Below are 27785 nucleotides of genomic sequence, written 5' to 3' on the forward strand. Positions count from 1 at the left end.
ATTCCTACTTAATTTTCATATCCCAATGGACAAGCTATTTGCCAAATACTAACAATCAGAGCGCACTTCAGATTATCACAGAATTGCCATATTTACAAAGCTAAATGTTTGGCTAATAGAAACATAGAAACATAGAAGTCTGACGGCAGAAAAAGACCTCATGGTCCATGTAGTCTGCCCTTATACTATTTTCTGTATTTTATCTTAGGATGGATATATGTTTATCCCAGGCATGTTTAAATTCAGTTACTGTGGATTTATCTACCACGTCTGCTGGAAGTTTGTTCCAAGCATCTACTACTCTTTCAGTAAAATAATATTTTCTCATGTTGCTTTTGATCTTTCCCCCAACTAACTTCAGATTGTGTCCCCTTGTTCTTGTGTTCACTTTCCTATTAAAAACACTTCCCTCCTGGACCTTATTTAACCCTTTAACATATTTAAATGTTTCAATCATGTCCCCCCTAATAAAAAATACACAGAAATAACTACTATAAATAAATGGCATTAACAACAACTATTTATCTTAAGTCTATCATACATTTAGATATACTGTAAGTTGTTGCCTGTACTTAAAAAACTCTCCAAGAGGAATACCAATCTGAGCTGAGTAAAAGCCACTAGGAAAGAGCCAAGATTCTTCTTACAAGGTAATTGGTCCACATTTCTACATCATTCAGAGATAGTAATAATCTCCTCAGGCTTGGATTTTAATACTCTATTAGTTATCCAGTTAGTTGAATTGCTCTTCATTAAAAGAAATTCTCAACTCTGCTTTAAATTCCACAAAACAATCTGCGTCTCACTTATCCTGGAGGACATGAACAAAAAAAGGTAGATGGAGATGATCTACAAAATTCAAACCTAACCTTTTTGGTATTCAACGTCATCATCTAAGACTGACTCGCAAAGTATGATTTTTGAAAATCCACCAGGTTATTCCCTACCCCAGATTCCACACATTTACTATGCAGAACTCTCTTGCCATCTCTTCACATGAGCTGATGGTTAGCTGGTAAAAACCTTATTGCCAGCTCAACCCATAGCCCTCCATGTACTCTGATTCTTGATCAGAACCCCTCAGCTCTCCTTCCTCATACATACAGTGGTACCTCTAGATACGAGCTGCTCCACATGCGAGTATTCCAAGTTATGAGCCGCGATGCGAGCGAAATTTGTGTTTGACACCCGAGCTCAAATTCGGGATACGAGCCGAGCTTCCGCTAGTTGGCGCAAAAATCTCCGTGCTTCCGGTTATCTCAGCGCGAAAAACAAAGTCTAAAGGCATTCGTTCGAGATACGAGTTGACTGACGTACGAGCTCGGGTCTGGAATGAATTAAATTCGTATGTCGAGGTACCACTGTAGTTGACTATCAGCTAATAAGAAAACATCTGCTACTTCAATCAACACAAAACATACAGCAATATAAGATCTAACATTCAGAAAACTGAGAAATGTGAACTATCGTGATTAACCAACTATGATCAGCATGTGCTGTGTTAACTGGACCGGTGAACTTGCACAAACAATTCACACATCTCTCACCTGTTTAAACCCAGAGATTTCTACAGAAGAATATTCTTAAATTGGCAAATCTATGTTAAAATGCCATGAGTTACATAAAATAATTCAAGTTAATAAATCAATAAATGCGTCTAGATTAAATTTTTTGGAACAACCAAATGTTGGCACCTCAGTTTCAACAGCCCTAAAATGCTTATAAAATTCCCACTACATTTTAAAGTGTCTCCATTTTCTCACACTCCAGCAGAGTAATTTCCTTTGGAACATAAAGCAAGTGGTGACACATCCTTTATTCAGATATGGGAATGAAATCATTAACAACATTAGGATATTTTCCCTTCCTTTATGTAATCCAACATCTGGTTGGCATTTTCTAATCACAGGTGCAGGTTCAGTAGAGTTCTTTTAAAGTTGGAACGTGCACAACTATGCAAAGTATTTACCCCTTTTCTGCTGTTCTTTCTCATGTCTGGAATCTAGAATGTTATTTTTATAATAATGTTTGTAATGAAATTCTTTCATTCGCACCTGATTTTATGATATGTAATTCTTGATACTGTTTTTTCTTGCAAAAGTTATTTCAAGGCCTTCTTAAGCTGAAGTAATTCTGGCAAAATTCCTCTCCTCTGATGGTTTCGTCATGAAATATTCCCCAGCGGTTGAGCCAAACCCAAATTACAAGTTATGCAGAGCTTCCCTTGCTTAAAAATCATACCTCACAACTGCACTATAAGCAGAATTGTGAAACAGATGTCAACAATTCTTAGTAACAAATTTGATTAGACAGAAAAATATCAGCAAATACAGTGTTCCTTCGATTTTCGCGGGGGATGCGTTCCGAGACCGCCCGTGAAAGTCGAATTTCCGCGAAGTAGAGATGCGGAAGTAAATACACTATTTTTGGCTATGCACCGTATCACAAGCCATCCCTTAACACTTTAAACCCCTAAATTACCATTTCCCATTCCCTTAACAACCATTTACTCACCATTATTACTGGTACTCACCATTGAATAAGGCACTTGGTGATTCTGATATTTATAAACATAATTATTTATTAACAATAATTATTATTTTTGTTATTTATTTGCAAAAATTATTAGTTTGGCGATGACGTATGACGTCATTGGGCGGGAAAAACCATGGTATAGAAAAAACCCGTGAAGTATTTTTTAATTAATATTTTTTGAAAAACCGTGGTATAGTCTATTCGCGAAGTTCGAACCTGCGAAAATCGAGGGACATCAAAAAATGCATCCAATCAAGCCTCACTGAAATCAAAGTTCATAATCGTGTTTTAAGTAACACCATAATGTCAATCACTGAATGGTCCTATTCCATTCCAAGATTAAAAAAAGAAAAAGAAGACAAAGACGAAGACGTAACGCAATGTAATCAAGGACAACCCAGTCGTTCAACTCCCAATCATTACAGACAGTTGAGTATGCTTACTCCCTTACTCAATACCTGGGGGAAAAGCCTGGTCTTCAAGGCCTTATAAAAAAGGCCAACAGGGTTGGAGCCATAGAAATCTTGAGGATTATCCAGAGGGCAAGTGCTGTGACAGGGCAGGCATGTCTGCCAGAATTTACCAGATGATACTGTTTTATTAAGGAGACTCAGAGCATTCCTTGTAAAACATGTAAGGTAAATTGGAGATAGGCAGTGTTATGAGTAACCTAGCCCTATGCCATGAAGGACTTCATAGGTAACAACCAGCGCTTTGAATCAAAACCAATAGCAACTTGAAATCAATTTAGCTTGTGAAAGATTGGGGTTACTTATCTGTACTATTGTGCATCCAAAACTATCTATACTGCTGCATTCTGGACCAATTTCCGCTTTCAGAATCTCTTTGAGGACCGTCCCATGTAGAAAGTGTTATGCTAGTAGAACAGGAGATGGCCATGATAGTGGTTATGATGGAAGAGGAAGTGAGTAATGCCTTACAATTCGGGAAATAATAATGATTGATTTATATAGCCTCTTAGCCACAATTGTCATCTGCTTTTAAATAGGAGCCAAAATCCAAGAGGGCTTCCAAATTGGGCAATTCAGAAGTAAAAATGGGAAAATTCAGAAGCCCTAACATACGGAACTACTTAGTAATCCTGGGTTAATCTGGTTCTTCTACAACCTGACCTATATAACTTCCAGACATTTGCAAGGAACTTTTTCAGCATCGTTTGGCCAGCCAGAGATATGTATAGTTAAGTGCACTGGTGAAATCCTACCAGTACACATCAGTTTGGGCGTACCGGTAGTGGCGGTCGCTGGTGGTTTTGGAGAACAGGTAGCTGTGGCAGCGTGAGGCTCCATCCACCCACCAGGACATCACCATTTAGTTGTTTTTAACCCTCTGCACATGCACAAAACTTTCCATGCATGCGCAGAGTGAAAGTGTGTGCAATGGTAGCACATACACACTTCTGAATTGGTAGAGAAGGTAAGTAGATTTCAGCGTTGGTTAAGTGATATCAGCATGCTATGGTATTTATTTATTTATTTATTTATTGGATTTTTATGCCGCCCCTCTCCGGAGACTCGGGGCGGCTAACAGCGACAATAAAACAGTGTACAATAGTAATTTGGTATTAGAAATGATTAAAAATCCATTAATATAAAAACCATACATACATACATACATACATACATACATACATACATACATACATACATACATACCATGCATAGAATTGTAAAGGCCTAGGAGGAAAGAGGATCTCAATTCCCACATGCCTGGCGGCAGAGGTGGGTTTTAAGTTGTTTACGAAAGGCAAGGAGGGTGGGGGCAGTTCTAATCTCTGGGGGGAGTTGGTTCCAGAGGGCCGGGGCCGCCACAGAGAAGGCTCTTCCCCTGGGTCCCGCCAGGCAACATTGCTTAGTTGACGGGACCCGGAGAAGATCCACTCTGTGGGACCTAACTGGTTGCTGGGATTCGTGCAGCAGAAGGCGGTCCCTGAGGTAATCTGGTCCGGTGCCATGAAGGGCTTTATGGGTCATAACCAACACTTTGAATTGTGACCGGAAACTGATCGGCAACCAATGCAGACTGCGCAGTGTTGGTGTAACATGGGCATATTTGGGAAAGCCCATGATTGCTCTCGCAGCTGCATTCTGCACGATCTGAAGTTTCCAGACATTTTTCAAAGGTAGCCCCATGTAGAGAGCTCATTGCGATGGATAATTCATCCAAGGGCATCATGTAGAGGTTAGATAGAAGCAGACAGAAGAAAGGGCACTGAGGGGCTCCACAAGGCAGAACTTTAGTTAATCAAGTAAAAGAATACAACTGAAAAATAAAAAGTAAAAGATGGTACCCTGCTTAAAAGTTAAGAGAATGTCCTCTAAAATATCTCAATGTTTAATGTTAACAATGAAAGTCTATATACCGTATATACTCGAGTATAAGCCGACCCGAGTATAAGCCGAGGCACCAATTTTTGCCACAAAAGCTGGGAAAACGTATTGACCCGAGTATAAGCCGAGGTTAGAAAATGCAGTGGCTACTGGTAACTTATAAAAATGGAAAACAATAAAATTACATTAATTGAGACATGTTTTAGAATATTTATTTTAAAGAAAACCAGTAAACTAGCTCTGTAAATTTAAAAGAGGGTAAACAAATTAACAATATATTAAAAAGTAAAAAAAGTAGCTCGATCAGCAACAAAGCTAAAACCTAAGAGTCAAAATCCTTCAAAACTGGATTCCTTCTCATCATTAATTGGATTTACATTATTGTTCTGTTTTTATATATGCTGTGAGCCACCCTGAGTCCTTGGAGAGGGGCGGCATACAAATCCAATTAATTAATTAATTAAATAAATAAATAAATCTGTATATCCAAACAGAGCTTCAGCATTAGCTGCTGTGAGGTTATCAGCATAGAAAACCAAATAGATAGATAGATAGATAGATAGATAGATAGATAGATATAGATAGAAAGATAGATAGACAGACAGACAGACAGACAGACAGATAGAAAAATAGATAGATAGATAGATAGAAATAGATACAGATAGATAGATAGATAGATAGGGAGACAGACATAGCGAGACAAGCAAAACTTGCTAAACACAGACAGCTCTTGTGGTTTTGTATCCTAAATATGCAGATCCTATTTAGAATCAAACTCATTTTTAAAATATGTAAAATGCTTCCCCTCATACTTGTTAATTGAAACTTGCTCTCAAACCCACTTTATAAAAGGCAACTTTTAAAGATCCACAAACACACTTTAGGAATTCCTGTCTAGCTCTGCCTCATAACACATTATTAGATCCTATCCAAGCAAGGACAGCAACTACCACAAAATACCATTTTTTAAACAGTTTAAATCCTTTCAAAGGAGGGGGAGGAGAATCTGACAGCAGGGGGCCTTTTTAATCCAACTAAGGGCAATGCAGAGAGAGCAAGGAATAGTTACTGTAAACCTGTTGACAAATACACACAGGGAGTAAAAAAAAAAGCCTCTGGGTTTCAGCAAGAGGTAGCTGGCTTTTTTCACGGTGGGGGGGAGAGGGGGCATGCACACATGCACACACACACACACACACACACACACACACACAACCTCACCGGCTTCCCATTGCTTTTTTCCCCTCTCGGTTGGAGCAAATGGCTGCCTCCTTTGCTTGAGCCAGGGAGAGGAAGCACCAGCCCCACCCCTCCCACAGCTCCTACGGCGTGCGAGAGGGGACAAAAGCTGGTGCCTCCTCGCTCTGGCTCAAGCAATGGTGCCCTCTTGTGATGACTTTGTCAATGACCCGAGTATAAGCCGAGGTTGTGTTTTTCAGCCCATTTTTGGGGCTGAAAAACTCGGCTTATACTCGAGTATATACGGTAAGTGTGGTAAAAAGCTAGCCCCATTATGACCAATATTTAAGGCCAAATAAGTACACACAGAATTGCAGCTAAAATGTGCATCCTGGTGCATAATGATGCTAACAGAAAAGAGAAATAACTATGATTTATGGGGTATTACCAAGCAGAAGAAATAAGAACAAGAAAATTAACTACCACAGTTCCTCTCTAAAAGAGCCCTCAGGAACCAGAGACGTTGCCTTCATTTTATAAAGCTTACCTATGTTATTGTAAGGTTAAAATTAATTCAATTTATTTTTTAAGATGAATAACAACTCTGTGCTCAAAGGCATATAAATGGATAAAATTTATAGTAATTAAAAATAATTACAATAATACTAAATGTATTCACTGGCTGTAATTTAATCTATCAGAAAATAGCTTTTTAGAAATAATTATAAGTATTTGTAATTGGCTTTAATATTTAAAATATAGGAATATATGAACATATTAAATTATACCGATAAAGAAATTAAAGCTTGTCAATACAACAGCATTTGACATCATCTTTTCCAAGCATGTCTCTCTACCACATAAAAATTCTTAATCGGTCACCTTTACTAAAAGGCTAGAAGGCCACTGCATTATGAGCTGATGAACTGGAAACCAACCCCTTTTATTGGATTGCATTAGGGCCTACTACTTGTGAGTAACTGAGAGGGCATTCCATTTATGCATCTAGCCACATGCTCTCCCCTAGCTTCATTAATGTAGTAGACTCTGGCTCTCACTACAGTTACTGCATGAACGTGACAGTAAAAACAACCAAAACACTTCATCTTTCTATCCATCAGAAGTTTTCTATCATTCGGAAGTGAATGCGCAATTTCCAGCTAATAAAGAGGTGCCGATTACCATTAGCTTATCTCACCGAAATGCCTTGCAGCACCATCAATACTACATAGATAAATTATTAATTGTCCCAAGTAATTAAATTTATCAAATCCAAATAAATATTACTGGTATTTTATGTAACTGCTTTGAAGGCTCTGCTTCTGAAGGGACAGTATTGATCGAGCGAAGAAAGACAGATGTTTCCCCTGTTAGCAGCTGATGAGGTCTGGCTTTGCATTAATGTCCGAGGGAAAGCAGCTGACAAAGAGCCTCTGCAGAAGAGCAAACAGGCATCCCATCTAGCCATTTCATAGAGGGGACAAGTCAAATATTGAGAAGGCACATTTAATACATACACATATTCAAGTGACCCCTTTTCCCTTGTGCCCAACACAGGCAGAAATGCACTTTTATCTTGAATAGTCCCTGCCTGCACCCTCCTTCCCTGTGCTTAGAGAAAGCAAGCCCCACAGTGGATTGTACCTCATTAATCAATGCTAAAAAAGTGCTCGGTTGGCTAGTAAATATTTAAAAGCCGGTGAGGCTGGATGTGTGAATCAATGGGAATGAAAGCTCCCTCTCCCCCATTTCTTTTTAATTGGTCTGACCACCAATTTGTCTACAAGATCCTAGTTAGCAGGTAACAAGTAAAACTACCAGCTGGAAGCCTTTCTTGGTGGAAGGTGTCCAGCTGTGAACTAAACAATTGTACCTCAGCATTCCCCAGTGTGCTCCATGGATCTGAGATTGCTAAGAACTTTCTTTCATCCTACTGTTTTTCCCTCATTACCAAAGACTTAGCAGGTTAGAATCCAACCCTCTTATCGCATGTCATACAAGAGATCCAATGATGCAACATTGAAACAGAAACACACACATACCCCTCCCAACATACTTTTTCTCTGATAGTCTCTTCAGAAGGGTGACAGAGATACATTTAAAGAAATACATTTGCTTGACAATACAGTATACATTTACACAGGGGAAATCATGTCTTAATAAAAAGATAAATAATAAAATAAAATAAATTTATGAACTCCTAATACTATTAACAGGGTGTCCAGGGGAAAAGCATTTTGAAATTCCCTGATATTTCCCTGACATTTCCCTGTAACTTGCGATCTAGTTAGTCGCAGTCGTAAGTGACGTCATACCAAACGGCTAAGCCGTGGAGAAATATCGGTAGCTGAGGAAGCAAGTTGTTGCCACAGTTATGCTCATTTTTGCTTGACTCTGCCAGGCAGCGCAATCCTCTTTTTTTTACATGATTTTTCCCTGACTTTTAAACATTTTAATAGTATATTATTCCCCCAGATTTATTCTTTTATTTTTCACGAATTCCCTCATAATTCCCAGGTATTTCCCAAACTGCCGATTTCCCTGATGATTCCCAGATTTCCCTGTTTTCCAGGTTTGCTGAACACCCTGTAATAAGAACATCATTTTAAAAAGTATCTCTAGCTTTTAAAACGTTTTAAGTAAATTTTGTATTTAACAAAAAAAACCCACCAAATTTGGCACCTAGGCCTCTGGAAGTTATATGAAACATTTTACAAGATGGCTGCTATATCTCACTATCGCAAAGAGAAATAAAACACAAAGGGCCTAAAGGGAAAATGTAAGTACTCTACAAAGGAATAGCACCCAAATTTTGTCCTTTAACAATCAAATGCGGCAGTTAAATTTTAATTAGAAATTGGCTGCAGCTAAAAGTACTCATATCTCTTCTGATTTCTCTAAGCAACACATTTCCACCACAAATGAAATGTCTGTGTTACAATATCACTGTTGCCCTGGAAGTGAGACTAGCATACATTTCTCCAAAACATAAGATCCTTGACAGGTGTAGTTTCACCAAATCTGAATTAGGCTCTGCTCATAAGATATTTCAATACCTGTACTGATCTTACTGGGGGAAATCTTCTGCTGGACTGTACCATAGTTGCACAAAAAATGCTCTGTTTTATAATAAATACTATAAAACTACTATTAATTTCTATGATCATCAGCAGCCCCAAAAGTAAATAGCACGATAGAGGCCCAGGAAACCTAGTCATTTTTTTAAAAAATGTTCTTTCTTCTTAAAAATATACCTCATGCTGGTTTTTCTATTGCATTAAATGGAAAGATGGAATATGAGTAGAGGATTTAATCCAGGCAATTAACCATTCCCCCCAATTGTTTTCCAGAACTTCCATATCTATCTATCTTTCTGTGTGTTCCTTCCACTCTACATTATTTCTAAACCTTGCCAATAAGGAACAGAAGTAGCAAGAGGCTGATATAGGTGGTGTGTTGGCAGAAATGGGAGTCCAATAAGCCTGCATGCTGAATTATCCAAGTATGCTAGATAAACTGGCTGGACATGATAGAAACAATCTAAACCTTATGCAGGAAACGAGTCAGACAAGGCCTAAGAGCAATGTTTTTCAACACTGGTAACTTTAAGATATGTGGACTTCCTCACTTCATAGAAACTCTTCTGTTAGAAAACAAAAAAAATATTGTTTCAAAATTCTAAGCAGGTCTGCTGGCCCATTGTAAATGAATTTACCAGAAAGTTGTAACCAAATTAGGATAACAAAACGTTAGTTTCAATTTCAGTTCAGAAGGAGAACAATAGTAAATGTCCTAAGATTGCCATAAACATAAATTTAGATTGTCCACTTGGAGTAATCAAAATTCTTGCCACATTATATGCTGATCATGGGAAGTGAAGGCAACAGATCGAATCCATGACATCTAAATTAGGCCACATATGTGAACCATGGCAGGCGGTTCATGATGTTGTGATACATGCAATGTCACTTGCAAACTCTTGTTGAATGCCCACTCTGAGAAGGGAAAGTTGTTGGCTTTAACTGAACCCCAGATATACAGTGGTACCTCTTCTTACAAACTTAATTCATTCCGTGACCAGGTTCGTAAGTAGAAAAGTTCGTAAGAAGAAACAATTTTCCCCATAGGAATCAATGTAAAAGCGAATAATGCGTACAAACGTATCCCAAAACTCACCCCTTTTGCCTTATTACTGCTGGCATTCAGATCCTTGTTTGGGGATGGGTGGAAGAGGTGTGGGGGGAGGGAGAGACAGCGGAGGCTGCCAGGAAGGAGCCTCGTAGGTGGATTAACCCGCGTGGGAAGATGCCTGGCGGCTTGTCAGCCGGCGGGGCTTCCACCCTTCTTCAAAGTGTTTTCGGTGGCAGCGGCAGGCATAGGGGAATCCCGGCCGTGGCAAGGCCTGGAGCTTGGGCCTCAGACAAGGCTCCCTGGCTCGCACTCCATGCCTGGCACCCACTTCCTCCGGGGGAGTCCTTTTAAGGCACCCAAAGCAGCGGACTTTAACTCTCCACTCCCCCCCCCCCCCGCAGGCTCGAGAACCAAGGACTTGGCAGCGAAACCCTTTAGCTTCCTCCGAAGAGGGATCCCAGTGAAAGGAGTTGTCACTTAAAGTCGTTCACAAGAAAGAAAAAGGAGACAATGAGGCCTCCTCGCATTTTCGCAAATCTTGGTGCATCGACCAGGCTACCTAGGACGCTTCTAGTTGCGAGCAGAACAGAGACACCTTCTGCACATTTCTCCAGCGGACAATCCCTCGGTCCGCTTGCTCCCGAATAAAGGTCCTTGGATCTTTCTCTTTCTCTCTCCCTTAGGTTTGCCATCATCAACAGAGTACATTTAGAGCAAAAGCCCATTTGAATTTACTGCATGAACTAAAGAACCTTAATTACACAGAGTCACTAGCCCCATTAATTAAAGTATATAAAGTTAAGGTTATCTGTATGTTCTTGTATGGAGCAGATGTTTGGGATCTATACTCAACCACAGTCCTAGAACAAACACAGCCCCAGCATTTGAGGTGCATTTTGGGTGTAGATCCAAGAACATCTGCTGCAGCAGTTAGAGTTGAATCGGGAATTCATACAATTCACACACTATTCAAAATTAGAGCATATAACTACTGGAGCAAAGTCAATGAAATGGAGACTGATAGACTCCCCAAGTTATGTCTACTAGAGCAAATAAAATTACAAATCTCCTAGATCAGCAAGTTAAAAATGTTTGTAAGATAACTGTGGCCTTCCTGTCTCTTGTGTAATAGGAGAACAAAATTTGGGCACATACAAATAGCAAAAAATTTGGCCACATACAAACAGCATTCCAAATCATGATTAAGAATTACTCTGATAAATCTCATCTTAAATATGACATTCCATATATTTCCAAACCTTACATTTGAAAACAAATAACCACTTAAAGCTTTGGAAACATAGCCCACAACAAAGTTCCACTGTGAAGTTAAGGGGAGGGGTTACACCACTTCAAAAATGATGCTCATTTCCAAGATCACCCTATGTGGCCTAAGGATGGAGCAGTTTGTTCTTCTTCCCTAATGCCATCTGCAGAACTTCCTGACATACAAGAAAACTGATTGGTGATATACAGTAAGTGAGTGATTGGTGATGGGGGTGGTGGGAGCATTTGGGATCCAGCTGGGTGGCAAACCAGGCCCAAAGCCTAAGGAGATTGCAACGGGTGAGGAATCAGAGCATGGAGTTCTTCAGAGAGTGGGGGACGCCTTGAGAGGCACAGGGCAGGGCCTGAACTAGGCTTCCCAGAGGCTCTCCTGGGGCCCCTTGCTACACTTAATGACCACATTGGGGAGAAAGGAATGGGAATTCATTAAGGGAGGGGATCACATGGCTGCTTCACCTGACAGTTGTGCGGCTTAAGACTATAATGGGCAGGCTTTGTTATATTTGTCAAGGATTACCTGTCCTGATTTTCTACAGTGCAACTGTTTGCAATGGGAGGGGGAGCAGAAAAAGTTTAATTTAACACCCCTAAGATAGAACCATTTGATCACTTAAGAAGTCCTCAAAAGAATTAAATCTTTTACCCTAACTTATGTCATGGAATAAGAAAAAAAAAAAAACTAAATTATATCACTTGACACACAAACACACACACACCAAGTTATTTACCCGCACGTAAGAGGAAAGAGAGAGATTCAAAAGCTACACAGTATATTCCAAAAATTAGTTGAAGCTATTTTACTACATTATTGCAGTTCATGCTCTACCACCCTGTTTCCCCCAAAATAAAATATCCCCTTATAATAAGCCCAAAAGCCCGGGTTTTGACTGCACGGAAATAAAGCCAAGCGCTTATTTCAGGGTTCAAAAGAATATAAGACAGGGTCTTATTTTCAGGGAAACATGGTAGTTAATTAAGAGGAAAGGAACAAGAAATGAAAAAGGGGAAGCAGGTATCCCTTTAGATCCAAAAACTAGCACATTAACTTACCCTTTGACTCCTCAGTGTAACACCAGCGGATTTGAAATCTGGAAATTTGATGCCAGCTGTTTCAGGGACAACCTAGAACAGAAAGACAATTCAAGGTAAAGTGTAAAGGTAAGGCAAAAACCTAACCAGAGTTTCTTACTAGAAAAACACTGGTCAGAGATAAATTTGAAGTCAGATGAAAATCCTTCTGAGAATAATTAAAAGGATGTGATGGATAGAAAATGAGGAGAACTATTCATTTACCATACTGCTTCTAAGCCTATCTACTATTCTAAATGTAATTGAAATTTGAACATTAAGTACATTAAGATAACAGCAATCTACGGTATCTGGTACAAATATAGCATCTATACATAGTATCTATTCAAAATTATTCACAGCAATTGAAAATGTGATATAACAATGAAATCTGATGATATTCAGTTCATTCAAATGGTGATACCGGGCATCTATGCAGTTACAGCTACATGTCTACATTATATTTGCTTCTGAATTTGATAGTGGTGTTAAGACATTCATTCCTCAAATATTGCATAAACTATCCTCAAAAACATTAGAAATAAAAGTGAAAACGATGCATACAACTAATAAAACTATTCCTTATGATACATAAAAACAAACAGAAATATTCCTTAACAAAAGCTCAAAAGATGTGAACTCTTGGACTTGGATCAAGTATCATACTTAGGGATACTAGTGCTCATTCCCACATAAATGTATCTGGAATTGTCTTTTCAACAAGATAAAGCAGGAACATTTCACTGCAGAATTTTCTCACATAGACTAAAATTAAGCCCTATAGAGCTGTCTAGCTTTCTTATGACATTATGAACCTAACACTTTTTGGACTGTGTCATAGCCAGAAAATAGAATTTGAAAGTATTATATGCTTTCTTAGTAGAATTAGAATCATGTAACAAAACAAACATGCAGCATGCTTAAAAATTAACAAAAGAAACTATTTTTGACTGAATTGAAACAGAAAACTAATTTTAGAATGACTATTACAGATATTTTCATAAAATAGGATATATTTTTTCAAAAAATATTTTACTTGTGTTGGATGCTTTCTTTAATTCCTCTTTCTTTAATTGCTCAAAACTAGCCAACATCTACCAGATAAGGATCAACATCTGAATCCATCCCTAAGGGGTTCTGTTTATATTATGAATGCAACTTTGTTGCTTGTATCCTTACAATTTATATTGCCTGGTTCCTAATATGATTTGATTACGTATTTGTACCCAGACTATCATTAAGTGTTATACCTTATGATTCATCACAAACTTATCTTTTCTGAGAGCACTACTAACAAGAGCATACAAAACATTTGCTAGACAATCCTTGAATACAGCTCATCCATCTGGAACCCACACCACATATAAGACATATATACATTAGAAAGCGTCCAGAGATACTTTACTAGAAGAGCCCTCCATTCCTCTATTCGCAACGGAAAACCTTATGGAACCAGACTTAAAATCCTGGGCTTCTTAGAACTACGTTGCCTTCGGCATGACCTAAGCATGCTACTACGTCCTATCTGTCAATGACTACTTCAGTTTCAATCACAATAATACACGAGCACACAACAGATACAAACTCAAAGTAAACTGCCCCAAACTTGACTGTAGAAAATATGACTTTAGCAATAGAATAGTTAATGCCTGGAACTCACTACCTGACTTTCATCACCAAACCCCCAAAAGTTTACCTTTAGACTATCCACTGTTGACCTCACCCAATTCCTAAGAGGTCAGTAAGGGGCGTGCATAAGCAGACCAGCATGCCTACCATCCCTGTCGAATTGTTACCTCTTATCAGTACCCATCTTTTGCATATAAAGAATGTTATATCTATGTATATTACAAATACATACTTGACAAAATAAATAAAATAAAATAAAATAAAAAAGATAAATTCTTTGTTTCCAATCACACTTGGCCAATAAATTTTTAATTCTATTCTATTCTTTAAAAAAAATATGTTATTGAATATATAAATATTTAAAATGACTTTACATAATTTATCATGTGTTTACATATTTTGTATATATTTATGTCTTAAACTACAAAACAACACATTCTATTCTATTCTATTCTGCCACAATTTCTCTTTAATTTTTGCATGTGGAAACTATGTCATTTAACTATCTTCTATTGATCAGAACTAGAAACTTGAACTAGAAATTAAATCTACAGCCAAAACATAACCTTTTATTTTGAACTTCAGAAGTGACAGAAAAGGAACTGCTGCAAAAAGTGCACAAGATAAGAGTGCACAATCACATTGCTCATTCACATTTTAACAAACGATGACTTCTTGGAAAAACCCTATTACATCTGAATGGAATCAGAAAGAAAAATATGGTGCTGTTTCAATGGGCTGATGGATCTTATCCACTTTCTTCACAGCTGGGTGATCCAATTTTTTTTACTTAGAAACTGCTCAATGGTATTAAGGACAGAAAAGCTATCAAATACCACAGACTTGCTTATTGGAAAAAGAAAGACAATCCCCGCCTCCACAAACCCTCATAGCTCACTAGAAAATGGGGATGATCTAGAAAGTTCATATTTGTTTTTTCAAAAGAAAAACTATTATCATCTCTTGATCTTTCTTTTACTCCTCCTGAACACCTGTCTTAGAAGGTGTGTCAACTATGCATGAGTTGGTTCATATATTTGCCAAAATCAAGTATCCCCTGAAGACAGATCTAAAAGTCAAGGCAATAAAACACACGATAATTTCCTGTTTTCATGTTCAGACATTCATACTTTGTATCTGGACAAAATCTGTGCTACTAAACACATCAAATTCAATTTACTCAAGCTGCAAGCAAAGGAAAATCTAATTTTCTATGCAGAAAACCTGCCTCAGTAACAGCAAACCAGTTATTCTGTCCTTGCTGAATACTGGAGAGTAGCTAAACTAATTCCTTTTAATACTTGAACCTATATCAGTAGGCAAAAATATGTTGGTGTTAATTAATTAAATTTCACACCCAGGACAATTTGCAGTCAAAGCCAAAACAATGTATTATAAAAATAACAGGAAATATCATATCACCTGCCATGCATGTTAGATCCTGTATATTAAGCACTGTGCAGGTATCTAAACTTCTTTTTTTAAAGCCCCGATTTATTGGGTTTGAAATTGTAATCTTGGAATTGTTTTAGGATAATTCTTACTACGTATCACCCCTCAACAATTTTCCACTGAATCCGTAACAAAACTATAGGGCAAGTTCACTCCCTCCCCACTGCACAACCTGCTTTTGCCACATCAAAGAAATTAAAATTTGCTGTACCTCACATGCCAGCATGAGCTGTAAAAGCTTCAACCTCAGTTGACTCTTTGGTAAATGACTTCCCTTTGTTAAAATGATGCTGATACAGCCCTCAATTCAAATTGTTAGTTAAGATGCTTTTAAAAAAAAAAAGGCAGTTTCCTGCTACAGTTGATAATTTACTCTTAATAGACTCTGTCATGGTTGAAACAGCACTTTTGCCACAACATAAACTGTCTTTAGGAAACCTGAGGTGTTTACTTCCATGCAGGCATAAGGACCCCAGGCAATTCTGTGGGAAGCAGCCAGATATACCCCAAACAAGTTGAATGGCTACTTAATTCCACATGTACTAGAACAGAATAGCCTGTCTAGTCAGGGACTGATATCTGAGAAGCTAAGAGAAACTGAGGCCACAGATTTCAAATTTTCGAGACCTTAAATGTTAGTCTACCCGGTGGATTTATAGATATAAAACTAGTCTTCCTCACACAAAATGATGCATTTTCATGTGGAATTTGTAGTGAGGTCCCATCTTAATCACTGAAAGGAAGAATTTTTTCCAAAGTACATGGCACATTGCCATTCCACACTATATTAAAAAAAAAATCTAACCACCAATTTAAGATTATAAGGGAGATATTCAAGTGTGACAGGTAAAATGTTAAACAGCCACTCAAGGTTTCACTTATTCCGAATCTTAGAAATTCACTGTCAGCACTAAGAGGAGATAATGTTTTTATTATTAATCACCTAACAGTAAATTTTCTACCTGGCAACAAGTTAGATGTTTATAAGTTCAGACTTTATAAATTCCAGTGTGAATTGTTCTGGTCTTCTCGAGTCAATCAGAACAATTATCTTCTACTTACTGTATGTATCTTACTGTGTAGTAGCGAGGAACATATTATTGCTAAGGTTTATCAATGTTATTGAAGCTGAATTTGGAAAGTAAATACTGTATACAGTAGTACCTCTACTTAAGAACGCCTCTAAATAACTTTTCTAGATAAGAACCGGGTGTTCAAGATTTTTTTGCCTCTACTTAAGAACCATTTTCTACTTAAGAACCAGAGCCCGGAAAAAATTCCCAGGAAATTTGAGAGTGGCAAGAAGGCCCGGCTAGTTTCCTGCCATTCCCCCCCCTTTAATCCTGACCATCTCGGGCTTTTCTGGGCTGCCAAAGGAGCCTTTCAGCGGCACTTAAGGAGGCTATGGCAGCCCAGAGGGAACGGAGCATTTTCCTTTCTCTGGGCACCGCCTCAGAATCCCTCTTTTTTTTTTTTAAGCCTTAAAGTTTTGGATTTTTTTGATTCCCCTCACCTCACCTTCTTCCTTCGGCAGCGACTGTCCTCCTCTTCTTCCTCCTTCTCCTCCCACCCAAATTCCGAGCTTTTATTTCTTTCCTAATGGGTTTGCACGCATTATTTGCATTTACATTGATTCCTATGGGAAAAATTGCTTCTACTTAAGAACTTTTCTACTGAAGAACCTGGTCACGGAATGAATTAAGTTCTTAAGTAGAGGTACCACTGTATATGATTCAGTGGGCAAGGAACTTTGGATATAATGTAAAGCTTGAACAATGGGAAAATACGTTGATGAAAGGTCTAAAATTTACACTAAATTACAATTTAAAACAAAACCTTTATAAGATGAGGTATCATTGGTATTTAACACCAGCTAAGTTATCAAGAATGTATAAAGGTACTTCAAATGAATGTTGGAAATGCACATGTAAAGAAGGCACTTTTTATCATTTGTGATGGACATGTGATAAAGCAAAAAGATATTAGAGTAGGATTCATATTATAATATAGAAGATTCTTAAAGTGAATATAAAGATAAAACCAGAAACTTTTCTTTTGGGTTTAATGGAAAAAGACTTGGGGGGCGGGGCGGGGGGAATGGAACGTTGATGTTATATATGTTGATGGCGGCAAGATTATGTAATTCACAAAAATGGAAGGACACTTTGATCCCCACAATGGAAGAATGGTTGCAAAAGTTGATGGAGTTAGCAGAGATGGTGAAACTGACTCCTTTGATTAAAGAAAAACAAACACAATTACTTCTCTTTCTACTTGGAAACCGTTTATGGACTTTGGGCTTCAAGTAGAAAAAGAACGAAATTTTGATTTTGGGTTTTACCAATTAGATTTGGTGATATAGAAATAGCTAATTTATACTACTATGTAGATGTAAAAAATTGAGGTTTGATACCTTATTTTCTTATTCTACTGCACCAAAAGGAATTATGAGATTGCATTTTCTTTCATTTCCCTTCTTTTTTCAACTCTTTCTTTCCCCATTCCCTCCCCTATATTCCTGTTTTTGTATTTTTTGTATGTTATATTATAAGCAACAAAAAAACCAATCATCTTCTGGATTTCCTATTTTTATGGTGCACATTTTAAAGGAAATCATATTTAAAAGTACATTAAGGTCTAGATTTAATAATAAGTTTATTTTACATTAATATTAAATAACTATGATATGGATCTTCTTTTTCTTTTCTTTCGTTAAATTCTCAATTTTTATGTTTAGTTTATTTGAATTACTATAATGCTGTTTTCACTCTGTATCTATTTATTTATATTTCAATATTAACTTACTTAAAAGAAATGTTTGTATTTATGTGAAATAGCTTTAAAAGATATTTAAAAGAATTTAAAGAAAATACATTCCAATTATATAAGTTAATATACAAACAAGTATGTGTATATTCATTTTTGGAATCAGCAAAGGAAGAAACTGAAATCAAATGCAACTGTAAATAGACTGCTCCATCCAACTTTAGTATTCACACTTACAGCTTAAAATTGGCATTTTTCACTGACCATGTTTGTTGTGCAGAATGACACAGTGGAGAGCTACTTCCTGACTGTGTATTCACAATGCCCCTTGAGAGGGTTTGCCTTAAGCCCACTTTATCTCCTTTCCAGCCTAGCAATTTCAGTTCCTTTCCTTCCATCTTAACTGTGGCCATACTGCAGCTTCCTGTATGACTGCTTCAAGAGATATTAAGGTCTGAAAAGAAACAAAATAAATCGCCCAAGCAAAACGTATACAGACAACTAACCATTCCTGGCACTGAAATAGTAAGATACCATCATAAGAAAATGAGCAAGGGAAGTATAAGATGTTTACAGGTTTCTCGGTCTCCTTTTTCTGTGGCAGCTTTTTCTTAGGTGCCTTGCGCTCTGCACGTCTTTGTTCAGTGGTTGTGTCAGCAGCCGTAATGAGTTTTTGCAAATCTTGTGTCCGCTTCTCCCTCTCTTTCTTCCTAGCTTCAATTTTCCGCAACTCCTGGATTAGATATTCCTCTTCTGCCACCTACAAATGAAAAAGAGGTAATGCAGCAGGATTACATGATGAGTAAAGCAATATTGGAGAGCCACCTAATGGCAACAATTTAATATCTAGATTAGAATCCTCTGTCCTATGATTTTCCAGGGAATATGTGTCTGTCTGTCTGTCTCTTAGTCAGTCAAGCTAGTCAAGATATATGCTGCCTCAATAGTTTACCAACAGAGTCAAAAAATGACTATTGGTAAACTATTTGAAAAAGATGATTTGCAATACACAGTCAGTGAGTCAGTGAGTTAGTCAGTCATATATCTAGATTTATTCTGCCTCAATAAAAATGATTTTATGGGCAAACTACAGTAATACCTCATGATACAAACTTAATTGGTGCAAGGAGGAGGTTCGTAAGACGAAAGGTTCGTAAGACGAAACATTGTTTCCCATAGGAAACAATGTAAAGTCAATTAATCCGTGCAACCAAAAAACCCCCCCGCAATAAAACGGCGTTCGGCGACTGCTGGGAAGCCGCGCGGCTGTTTTAAAAGGTGACAGCCGGCCTGGGGGGCTTCCCAGCAACCTCCCGAACCCCGAACCCGGAAGTTCGGCAAAAGTTCGGGGTTCGGGGGGGTGCTGGGAAGCCCCCCAGCCCGGCTGTGACCTTTTAAAACAGCTGCGCGGCTTCCCAGCAGTCTCCGAACGCCGGTTCGTAACTCGAAAAAAGTTCGTAAGAAGAGGCAAAATTTTTCTGAACCCCGGGTTCGTATCACGAGTTGTTCATAAGACGAGGGGTTCGTATCTTGAGGTACCACTGTATTTGAAAAAGATTATTTGCAAAAGATAGGAATAAAGTGGCAAGCAGAAGCAACATGCATTTCTGATCATATATACACAGTTCTCAAAGGTGCCACAAAAACCTGGCAAATGGCAAGTACTGTATATTAACAACTCAAAAAGAGGTGTTTTCTATGTACTCCAGTGCACCGCAAAGTACTGCTTTCAAATGCTCTGTATGCCCCTTGAAAGTAAGGCTACAAAGATCATATGACATACGTTTTCCATTCATAGCTATGGATTTAGCTGTCATATTATTTTCCTTTGGAGTGAGCAATGTTATATAAAGCACATAAATGGAACAACAAATACCGTAAGTCAAATAACTTAACAGCCTCAGTTAAGAAAAGAAAAGACATATATAACCTAATCTAGTGGATACAGTAACATTCACTGTAACCTTGAATAGTCCTAAAAACCATACTTGCTTCCTCCTCTACTGTATCCATACACTGTTTCACGCACTACCATTTCTTGTTTTTCCTTTCAATACACTCTTCCTATATGTTTTATGGTTTTATATTGTAAGCTGTCAACAATATAGAAAATATAAATTACTGTACACAAAAAGAATTTTGCTTTACGTTCTTTCCCTCTACGTCAGGGATCAATCTGGCGGCCCATATGCAGGCTATGCCCACCCTAACTCTGCAAAGGCAAAACAAAATCATAATACATCATGTGATGCAATTGGGTTTGACACCTGTGCTATATATCATGAAACAATTGCATTTAACTTATTTTTAGGCTTCTTATAATATTCCCAGCTCAATACACCCACATAACAGTGTGAGCAGAAGCTTGTTTATTATATACATTTTTGCTTTTTTCTAAAGATTCATTCATAAATTCTTCGCAACAGATCCTATATTACCCACAACCTTTCTACTAGCATTTTGCACGTCAAAATTTCTTAATCCATTTTTTGATCTCCAGTAAGCATTGTGATTCACAACTCATGCCTTGCTGTAGTATGTAAACTATTTTAATCTTTGCTACAGTTCCATCCTCTTTGTTGCATCACAGCCTATCAAACATTGACTGCAAATTATTCAAGTTGCGAGCCAACACGACATTCTGTACATAGAAAAGTATTACACATGCACATGCACATACACTGATACCTCCAAGCAACATACCTCTATCATTATGAAAAGCACTCCTTATACCTTTTCCATAAATATACTGAACATCAAAGAGACACCATATCTTTTACTCTGCTCAAAGAACAATCATTGAATAAGTGCTCTATTTCTTCTAACACATGATTCCCACCATATATTGCCCTTATTGTATTGGTAAACCAACTTTCTACTCCTCAAAATTACAATACTTTCCATAATTCAAGACTTTTAACTTTACGCTTAGAATTTTCAGTGACCTGGCTAGGGCAAAACAGTTGCCAAATTTTGATGATGCTATTTCACCTATTTTTTTGATCAGAATCCTGCTAAATACCTTATCAAGCACACTAAGCCACAGGTAGCTTTTACTCTTGTTTTGTTGTCCTTTGTATAGGTAAACAATAATAGCTCTCTCCTGTTCTGCCGGGCTCTCTGGTATGAGCCTCCCGAAAATTCAAGGGTACAAATTTCAGACACACACACATTTGAAAATTCAAAACAATGTTCTTTATCACAAAATTCAAAAGAAGCAAAGCACCCCTTTTCTATTGCAAAGAGCACTGGTCCCAAAACAATCTTGTAGGCTGTACAATTCCTTTAATCAGTCCTTAAGTACTTAGCTAGCAGCTGTGAAAAAACGTCACAGCCCTCCTTCTTCCAACAAAGTGAGACACACACACTTTGCTCTGCTTTGGTTTCAAAGGCGTGAAAAATCAACAAAGTCCGGAAAACAGCAAAACACGGTTCTGAAGAACTGTGATCAGATAATCCTCCACAACGGCCAAACCAACATGCTGCTATTTATATCAGCAGCTCTAATTACTGGAGCCCCACCCAAACACAGGTGGCCTCTCTTATCTCCTGTAATATGTCCTCAATTGGTCTCTTCTACGCATAACTCTGCACCTGCGTGGGTCCAAGTCTTCCGCATCGGAATTGACTGAAGATAATGGAGATTGGCTTCCTGGGCTGTGTGCCAAGCCCCCCTCTTCCAAGTCACCCCCACCTTCTTCTTCATCCGAGGAAACTGCACTACCTGCCTCTGTCGGCAATAAAACAGGTCTATGACATGTTGATGTTTCCCCTGCATCCACCTGCACATTCCTTGGGGCAGGAGCTGAGCCAGAGCCAACGACAACATCTCCCAGGTGTCATGCAGTCCTCACACACATACAGTGGTGGGCTGCTGCCAGAACAGCTCATTGTGCGCAGCTCCATGGCTCTGGAATGCAAGTGCGGGACTGAGCGCAATTTTGCTTCTCACACACGCGTACCTATGTGAGATTTTGCTATCTGCATAGGTGCGGGAAGCAAAATTGTACTCAATCCTGCACTAGAACTCCAGAGCCGCCGAGCTTGAATTAGCCGTTCCGGCAGCACCCCACCAGTGCATATGTGTGTGTGTGTGTGTGTGTGTGTGTGTGTGTGTGTAACATATTTTTGCTGATAATGAAAAGGAAGGGAAATTGCTATATATCTATTTCGGGCTTATTTGCCTTCATCAGGTTGCCATACCCTTACTGAGATTTGAATCTGGGGCTATGCCTTGTAAGGCAGTGGCCTTATCCTCTAGGCTACAGGTTCATCTCCTGTATCAGCTTGTACTCACTGAATACTTTGTTCTGTACAAAACTGAATGTGCACAACAGCATGTGAAATTGATTGTCAGTGATGCTTCCTAAGTGGAAACTAGATAAGGAAATGGTACCCACATTTTAACATATAACATTTTCATAGAACTGATGACTTCTTTGTCCTCAATTTTTTTCTTGCAGACTAACCTCTACAGGGTTTGCATTAATGTCACTCCTTGATATATCATTTTATTTGCTAGATACTTTTTCCAATCAGGATTAATAGCAAAATTAGCTGGTTAAATTTCTAGATACTTTTTCCAATCAGGATTGTTAGCAAAATTAACTGGTTCCAGAGCAGGTAAGGGGCCTCTGCGGCCCGGGCATTGAATTATGGGTGTGGCATGCATGATAGCACACGCCCATGCTCTTTCGGCACTGGAGGGAAAAAAAGGTTTGCCATTACTACTTTAGACTTTGGATTCTTTTCTATGGAATATTTAAAGATCTAGGAAGCCTTTCAAGTTGCAGATTCTGCTGCATTATATGTCATGGTTCAATGACCCATCACCTTCCCAAGGTTCTCTTATGTATATTCTTGATCGTAATACATACACATTTGAAGTCCTTATACCAGATCAATCAATTGTTGCCTTATTGTTGTTATTTTCAAAATAAAGTAAGGTGGAAGTGCTTGATAACAGCATAATTATGCTAATGTTCATCTTTTCATGAGAAAATTATCCCAAATTAAAAAGTAGATTCTCATTAAGTAGTACACTATCCAAAAAACTATTTCAGACCTTCTCAAAAAAACACTGAGTAGCATTTTTAAACAAAGTATGTTCATTTCTAACCATTACTGATCTTTAACAATGGAAGTGTATTATGTAATGTTACTAATTATTATCAAGAGAGATCATGTTAATGATTTCAGAGGATAATAGAACCAACAACCATTGGCCATTGCTACTGTTCTGGCACTAATTCATTACCTGTTCTGGTGTTCGGTTGTACAGCCTTTCTAATTGTTCCTTCCGGCGCCTCTCGTGGCCAGCATCAAAGACAGGGATTTTCAGGTCTGTACCTGGAGCTGCACGAATACTGGCTAATTTTGCACAGATATGATAATAACGTTCCTTTAGGTCTTCCACTGATCGTTTCTAAGTTCAGAACAAGGGTTAAAAATAGAAATGATTAAGAGATCACGGATAAAGGAACATACATATTTGTTATATGACTATAACTAGCACCGATACATTATGAGAATAAGATTTAATGGTTTGCAGTATAAAGTTACGTATGATCCTTATGTAGAATGTGAATATCTTTAATTTAATGGTGAAAAGAAGAGGCGGTACATATTCTTTCCAATGTTCAATGTAATTAAAAATGTACCTTTACAAACATCTTTATCATTTGTTCTTAGATATATGTATCTTCCAGTGAGAAAAATACTGAAAACCTATAAGGACAGTTCAAGGAATCAGAAACAAGAATATGAATCTGCTGAGGCTTTCATATTTGATCAAACAATCATTCTCCAAAATTATCTAATCTGAACAACTCTTGTTGATGCATCACATTATCTAATATTTCCATGACCATTCAGTTAAGATGGGCCTAGTTGTGAAGTGCCCTAAGGTGTTTGTGTTAAATTAGATAACACCTTTTCAGCAGTTCATGTGCTGGATTTGCAGCACATGCTAACATCCGATAGTTTCCTGTTTCACAACTGTTGTTTTTTGTTTTTGTTTGCAAACAAAGAAACAAAAAGCATTCAAATCTCATATGAGCCCTTATATCATGCTAATTTCAAAGTTAATGTTAAAATTTGGATGATAGTTGGACATAATTTGGGGAGCCAAAACTCATTAACGGGAGTATGAATAAGTTCTCATTTGATGTTCAGTATTTACTCTTCCATCGGATGACCATTGGTCAAATAATGGATTCATAAAATTTTAAGTCACTTGGCACATTGCATGAAAACAGCATTTATATAAAAGGTATTAATCAACAGAAACCTTTTCATGACATCCTCCTTACCTATAAACTCTACTCATAAGGAGGACCTGTAGTGATGCATGTGTTAACTTCATATTTTCTTGTCGTTAAATCTAGAGACCGATTACACATTGACACCATCTAAAATGTCTTTGTAAAACTAAAGCTCTCTTGGGTATACAGTTATCCCAGATAAATGACAATGAGAACAGTAAGATAAAAGAAGTGGAGCTAGCAAACTCATCCTGTTTCATCTTTTTACAAGCAGCACTTACATGTTAGAATGACAGAATGAGATTAGAGGCTTACTTTGAACTGCTGGTGATCATAGCGGTCATGAATGACCACAAAACGAAGGTCAAAACGTCGTGATAAGTCAAATAGGTGGTCTGTTTCGGCTTTTGTCCAAGCATCATCGTGAAGGTACATTTGATACTCCTGCTCTGAATAGACTGGAACTTGTACTGTCTATCCAAAAAGAGAAAAGATGGTTAATACAATAGGTTCTTCTTAATCTTGCACATAATAGTTCCATCAAGGAGGAGGCATGTAAAAGAAATTCATGATACAAACCCAATTCTTCCAAAAACAACGTTCCTCAAAATACCCTTTTTGCATCTCTCCACCATTTTTATAGTTGCTAAATTCAGTCATCATTTTGACAGAACTTGAATAAGCTGGCTAAGCAATGCCTCAGATTCAAAGGCAAAAAGATGATGTGGAACATATGCGGGAACAAACGTATGCAGCAGCCACGTAAATTATAGTAGCAGGTCACTAAAAACTGATATGGGAGTTAACATTGCAAACAAGAGAGTATTTGGGACCAATTTTTAAAGATTCTTATGCATTTCTATTAAGTGCATCAATCTTACATACACAATATAACTCTTATTAAGCCTCCATACTTTGTTGAATCTGGCAAAAGGGTAATCCTTGCCCTCTTCTGCTGCTCTTCTCCAGTGGTAGAACATCGCACCATCCTTTCTAGCAGGGTTGGTGAATGGCATCCACTTCCAAGGTCTCACTCTCTTGGAACCAAGTTTTGCCTTCACTGTACGGTAACCTTGTGTTGTGTCACTTGGTAAAAGGGGGGGTGCATCCCTGAAAGAAAAATACAAGGCTTAAACCAAACCAACTGTTAAGTGTAAAGTTCAATGTATTGCCCAATCCATATTTTCAGAAGAATTAAAAACAGCTTGAAAACAAGACAGCCTTTCACCTAACCTGTACAAAACTATAGTTATGTGAATTGGGAAGTAATTTATTATTAAGTCCTGAAGGTGTAATTTTATACAAAGACCAATCAAAATATTTTTATCTGGATAGTTTTGATGATTTATTTGATATACAGTAGTTGACATTTATTTGTGCTATAAGAAAATAAGATATAAGAAAACAAAAATGGGGAGGATAAAGATGTGAGAAAAAACAGCTATACTGACAATACTATTTACAGTTCGGTTGTATTATTTCTTTTTATCATACCATAACAATTCATTCCCATTTTATTTTATGTATTTATATTATGATGCTATGGTTTTTATTCTGCCTTTGAGTAAACTTTGAATCCTGGTATATGTCTGGATAAGATTCCTGTGGTTTTCTTGGTAGCATTTTCAGAAGTAATTTGCCACTGCCTTCTTCCTAGGGCTGAGAGAGAAAATAGTTGGTCTAAAGTCACCCAGTTACCTAAAGGTGGCCTAGAACTCCCAACCTTCTATTTTTTGTCTGGTGCTTTTAACCATTATATCAAGCTGACTCTCTGTAACAGCTTAGCAGAGTCCAAATTCACAGTATAGTCCAATATAGTCCAATATAGGCCTTCTGAATCTACTTCACGTTTCTTCTTCGGTGATATTATTATTATTATTTATTAGATTTGTATGCCGCCCCTCTCCGAAGACTATATATTCTTGATTAGGACAAAATTATGTTTAAAATATCTACAAATGTTTTAGTTCTTGCAAAATTACAATAGCTTACTATTCTTGGAAATTATGTCCTTTTTCATAAAATAAAAAAGTATATTATTTAGGTGATTTGTTCTGGACTAAAATCAAGAATTGAATAATTCTATTACCTACGAGGCCAATATAGTCATTATTAAAATATACTGCAAAAAATAAATAAAGGGAACACTTAAACAACACAATTCCAAGTAAATCAAACTTCTATGAAATCAAACTGTCCACTTAGGAAGCAACACTGATTGACAGTCAATTTCACATGCTGTTGTGCACATTCAACTTTGTACAGAACAAAGTATTCAATGGGAATATTTCATTCATTCAGTTCTAGGATGTGTTCTTTGAGTGTTCCCTTTATTTTTTTGAGCAGTGTATAATATTGTTGTTCAGCATTATTTTAATAAGAGCCTTACTCTTAGAAAACTTAAATGCAAAAATATTTAAACAATATTTACATTTTTACACAAAAAAATTATCTTTGCAAGCATACATTTCAACTGTTCTTCCGATCTCAAAAACAAATTCAAAATTTCCTTAGTCACTTCAAATGAGTTTAGCATTGTTGCTTAGGAGACATACATACTAAAGACTACTTTTTATTATAATACAGAAGAATTGTATTTTTTAATTTTTAGGCAATTGCTGTTTTTCTAATTAATAATTATATATATGTACCTTAAAACGACTAGTTTGGAAAAAAATAACTGATTTCTTTTTTAAAATAACCCATTTTACATTTTAAAAATGCCTCCCAAATTACAGTTTCATCAGGCAAATAAGCTATACATTTAATTAAGTACAGTGAACCCTCGAGTTTCGCGTCCTCAAGGATCGCGAAAGGGCTATTTCGCTAGTTTTCAACCCGGAAGTAAACTCCACCATCTGCGCATGCATGCCCTTCCACGCATGCGTAGATGGTGGAGTTTCCCCGCCGGGCAGAGGCTTCCCTGGGTCTTCCCCCTCTTGCCCCGGTAAGACCCCAGTGGCGGTGGGCTGGAGCGCGAGCTTGGGGCAGCCTAGCTCCGCTTCCCAGCTGGGAAGCGGAGCCGGCAACAGCGTGGGTGGGCGGGCGGCGCGCGCGAGCTTGGGGCAGCCTAGCTCCGCTTCCCAGCTGGGAAGCGGAGCCGGCAACAGCGTGGGCGGGCGGG

At 37.8% G+C, this 27785-nt stretch overlaps 1 protein-coding gene across 3 annotated transcripts in view; it reads right to left on the reverse strand.

Annotated features, from left to right (window-relative positions):
- DMAP1 (DNA methyltransferase 1 associated protein 1) overlaps positions 1-27785 on the reverse strand; it is a 53279-nt gene that overhangs the window by 18766 nt on the left and 6728 nt on the right. For all 3 annotated transcript variants that reach the window (XM_070745039.1, XM_070745040.1, XM_070745042.1), the window contains exons 5-9: positions 25576-25771; positions 24977-25135; positions 23656-23823; positions 18973-19158; positions 12534-12605 (exon numbers count right to left, since the gene is read on the reverse strand). In XM_070745039.1, the coding sequence (XP_070601140.1) occupies positions 12534-12605; positions 18973-19158; positions 23656-23823; positions 24977-25135; positions 25576-25771 (781 nt within the window). The remainder of the gene's footprint in view (positions 1-12533; positions 12606-18972; positions 19159-23655; positions 23824-24976; positions 25136-25575; positions 25772-27785) is intronic.

Source organism: Erythrolamprus reginae, chromosome 3 (assembly GCF_031021105.1).
Source record: "Erythrolamprus reginae isolate rEryReg1 chromosome 3, rEryReg1.hap1, whole genome shotgun sequence".
Classification (NCBI taxonomy): Eukaryota; Metazoa; Chordata; class Lepidosauria; order Squamata; family Dipsadidae; genus Erythrolamprus; species Erythrolamprus reginae.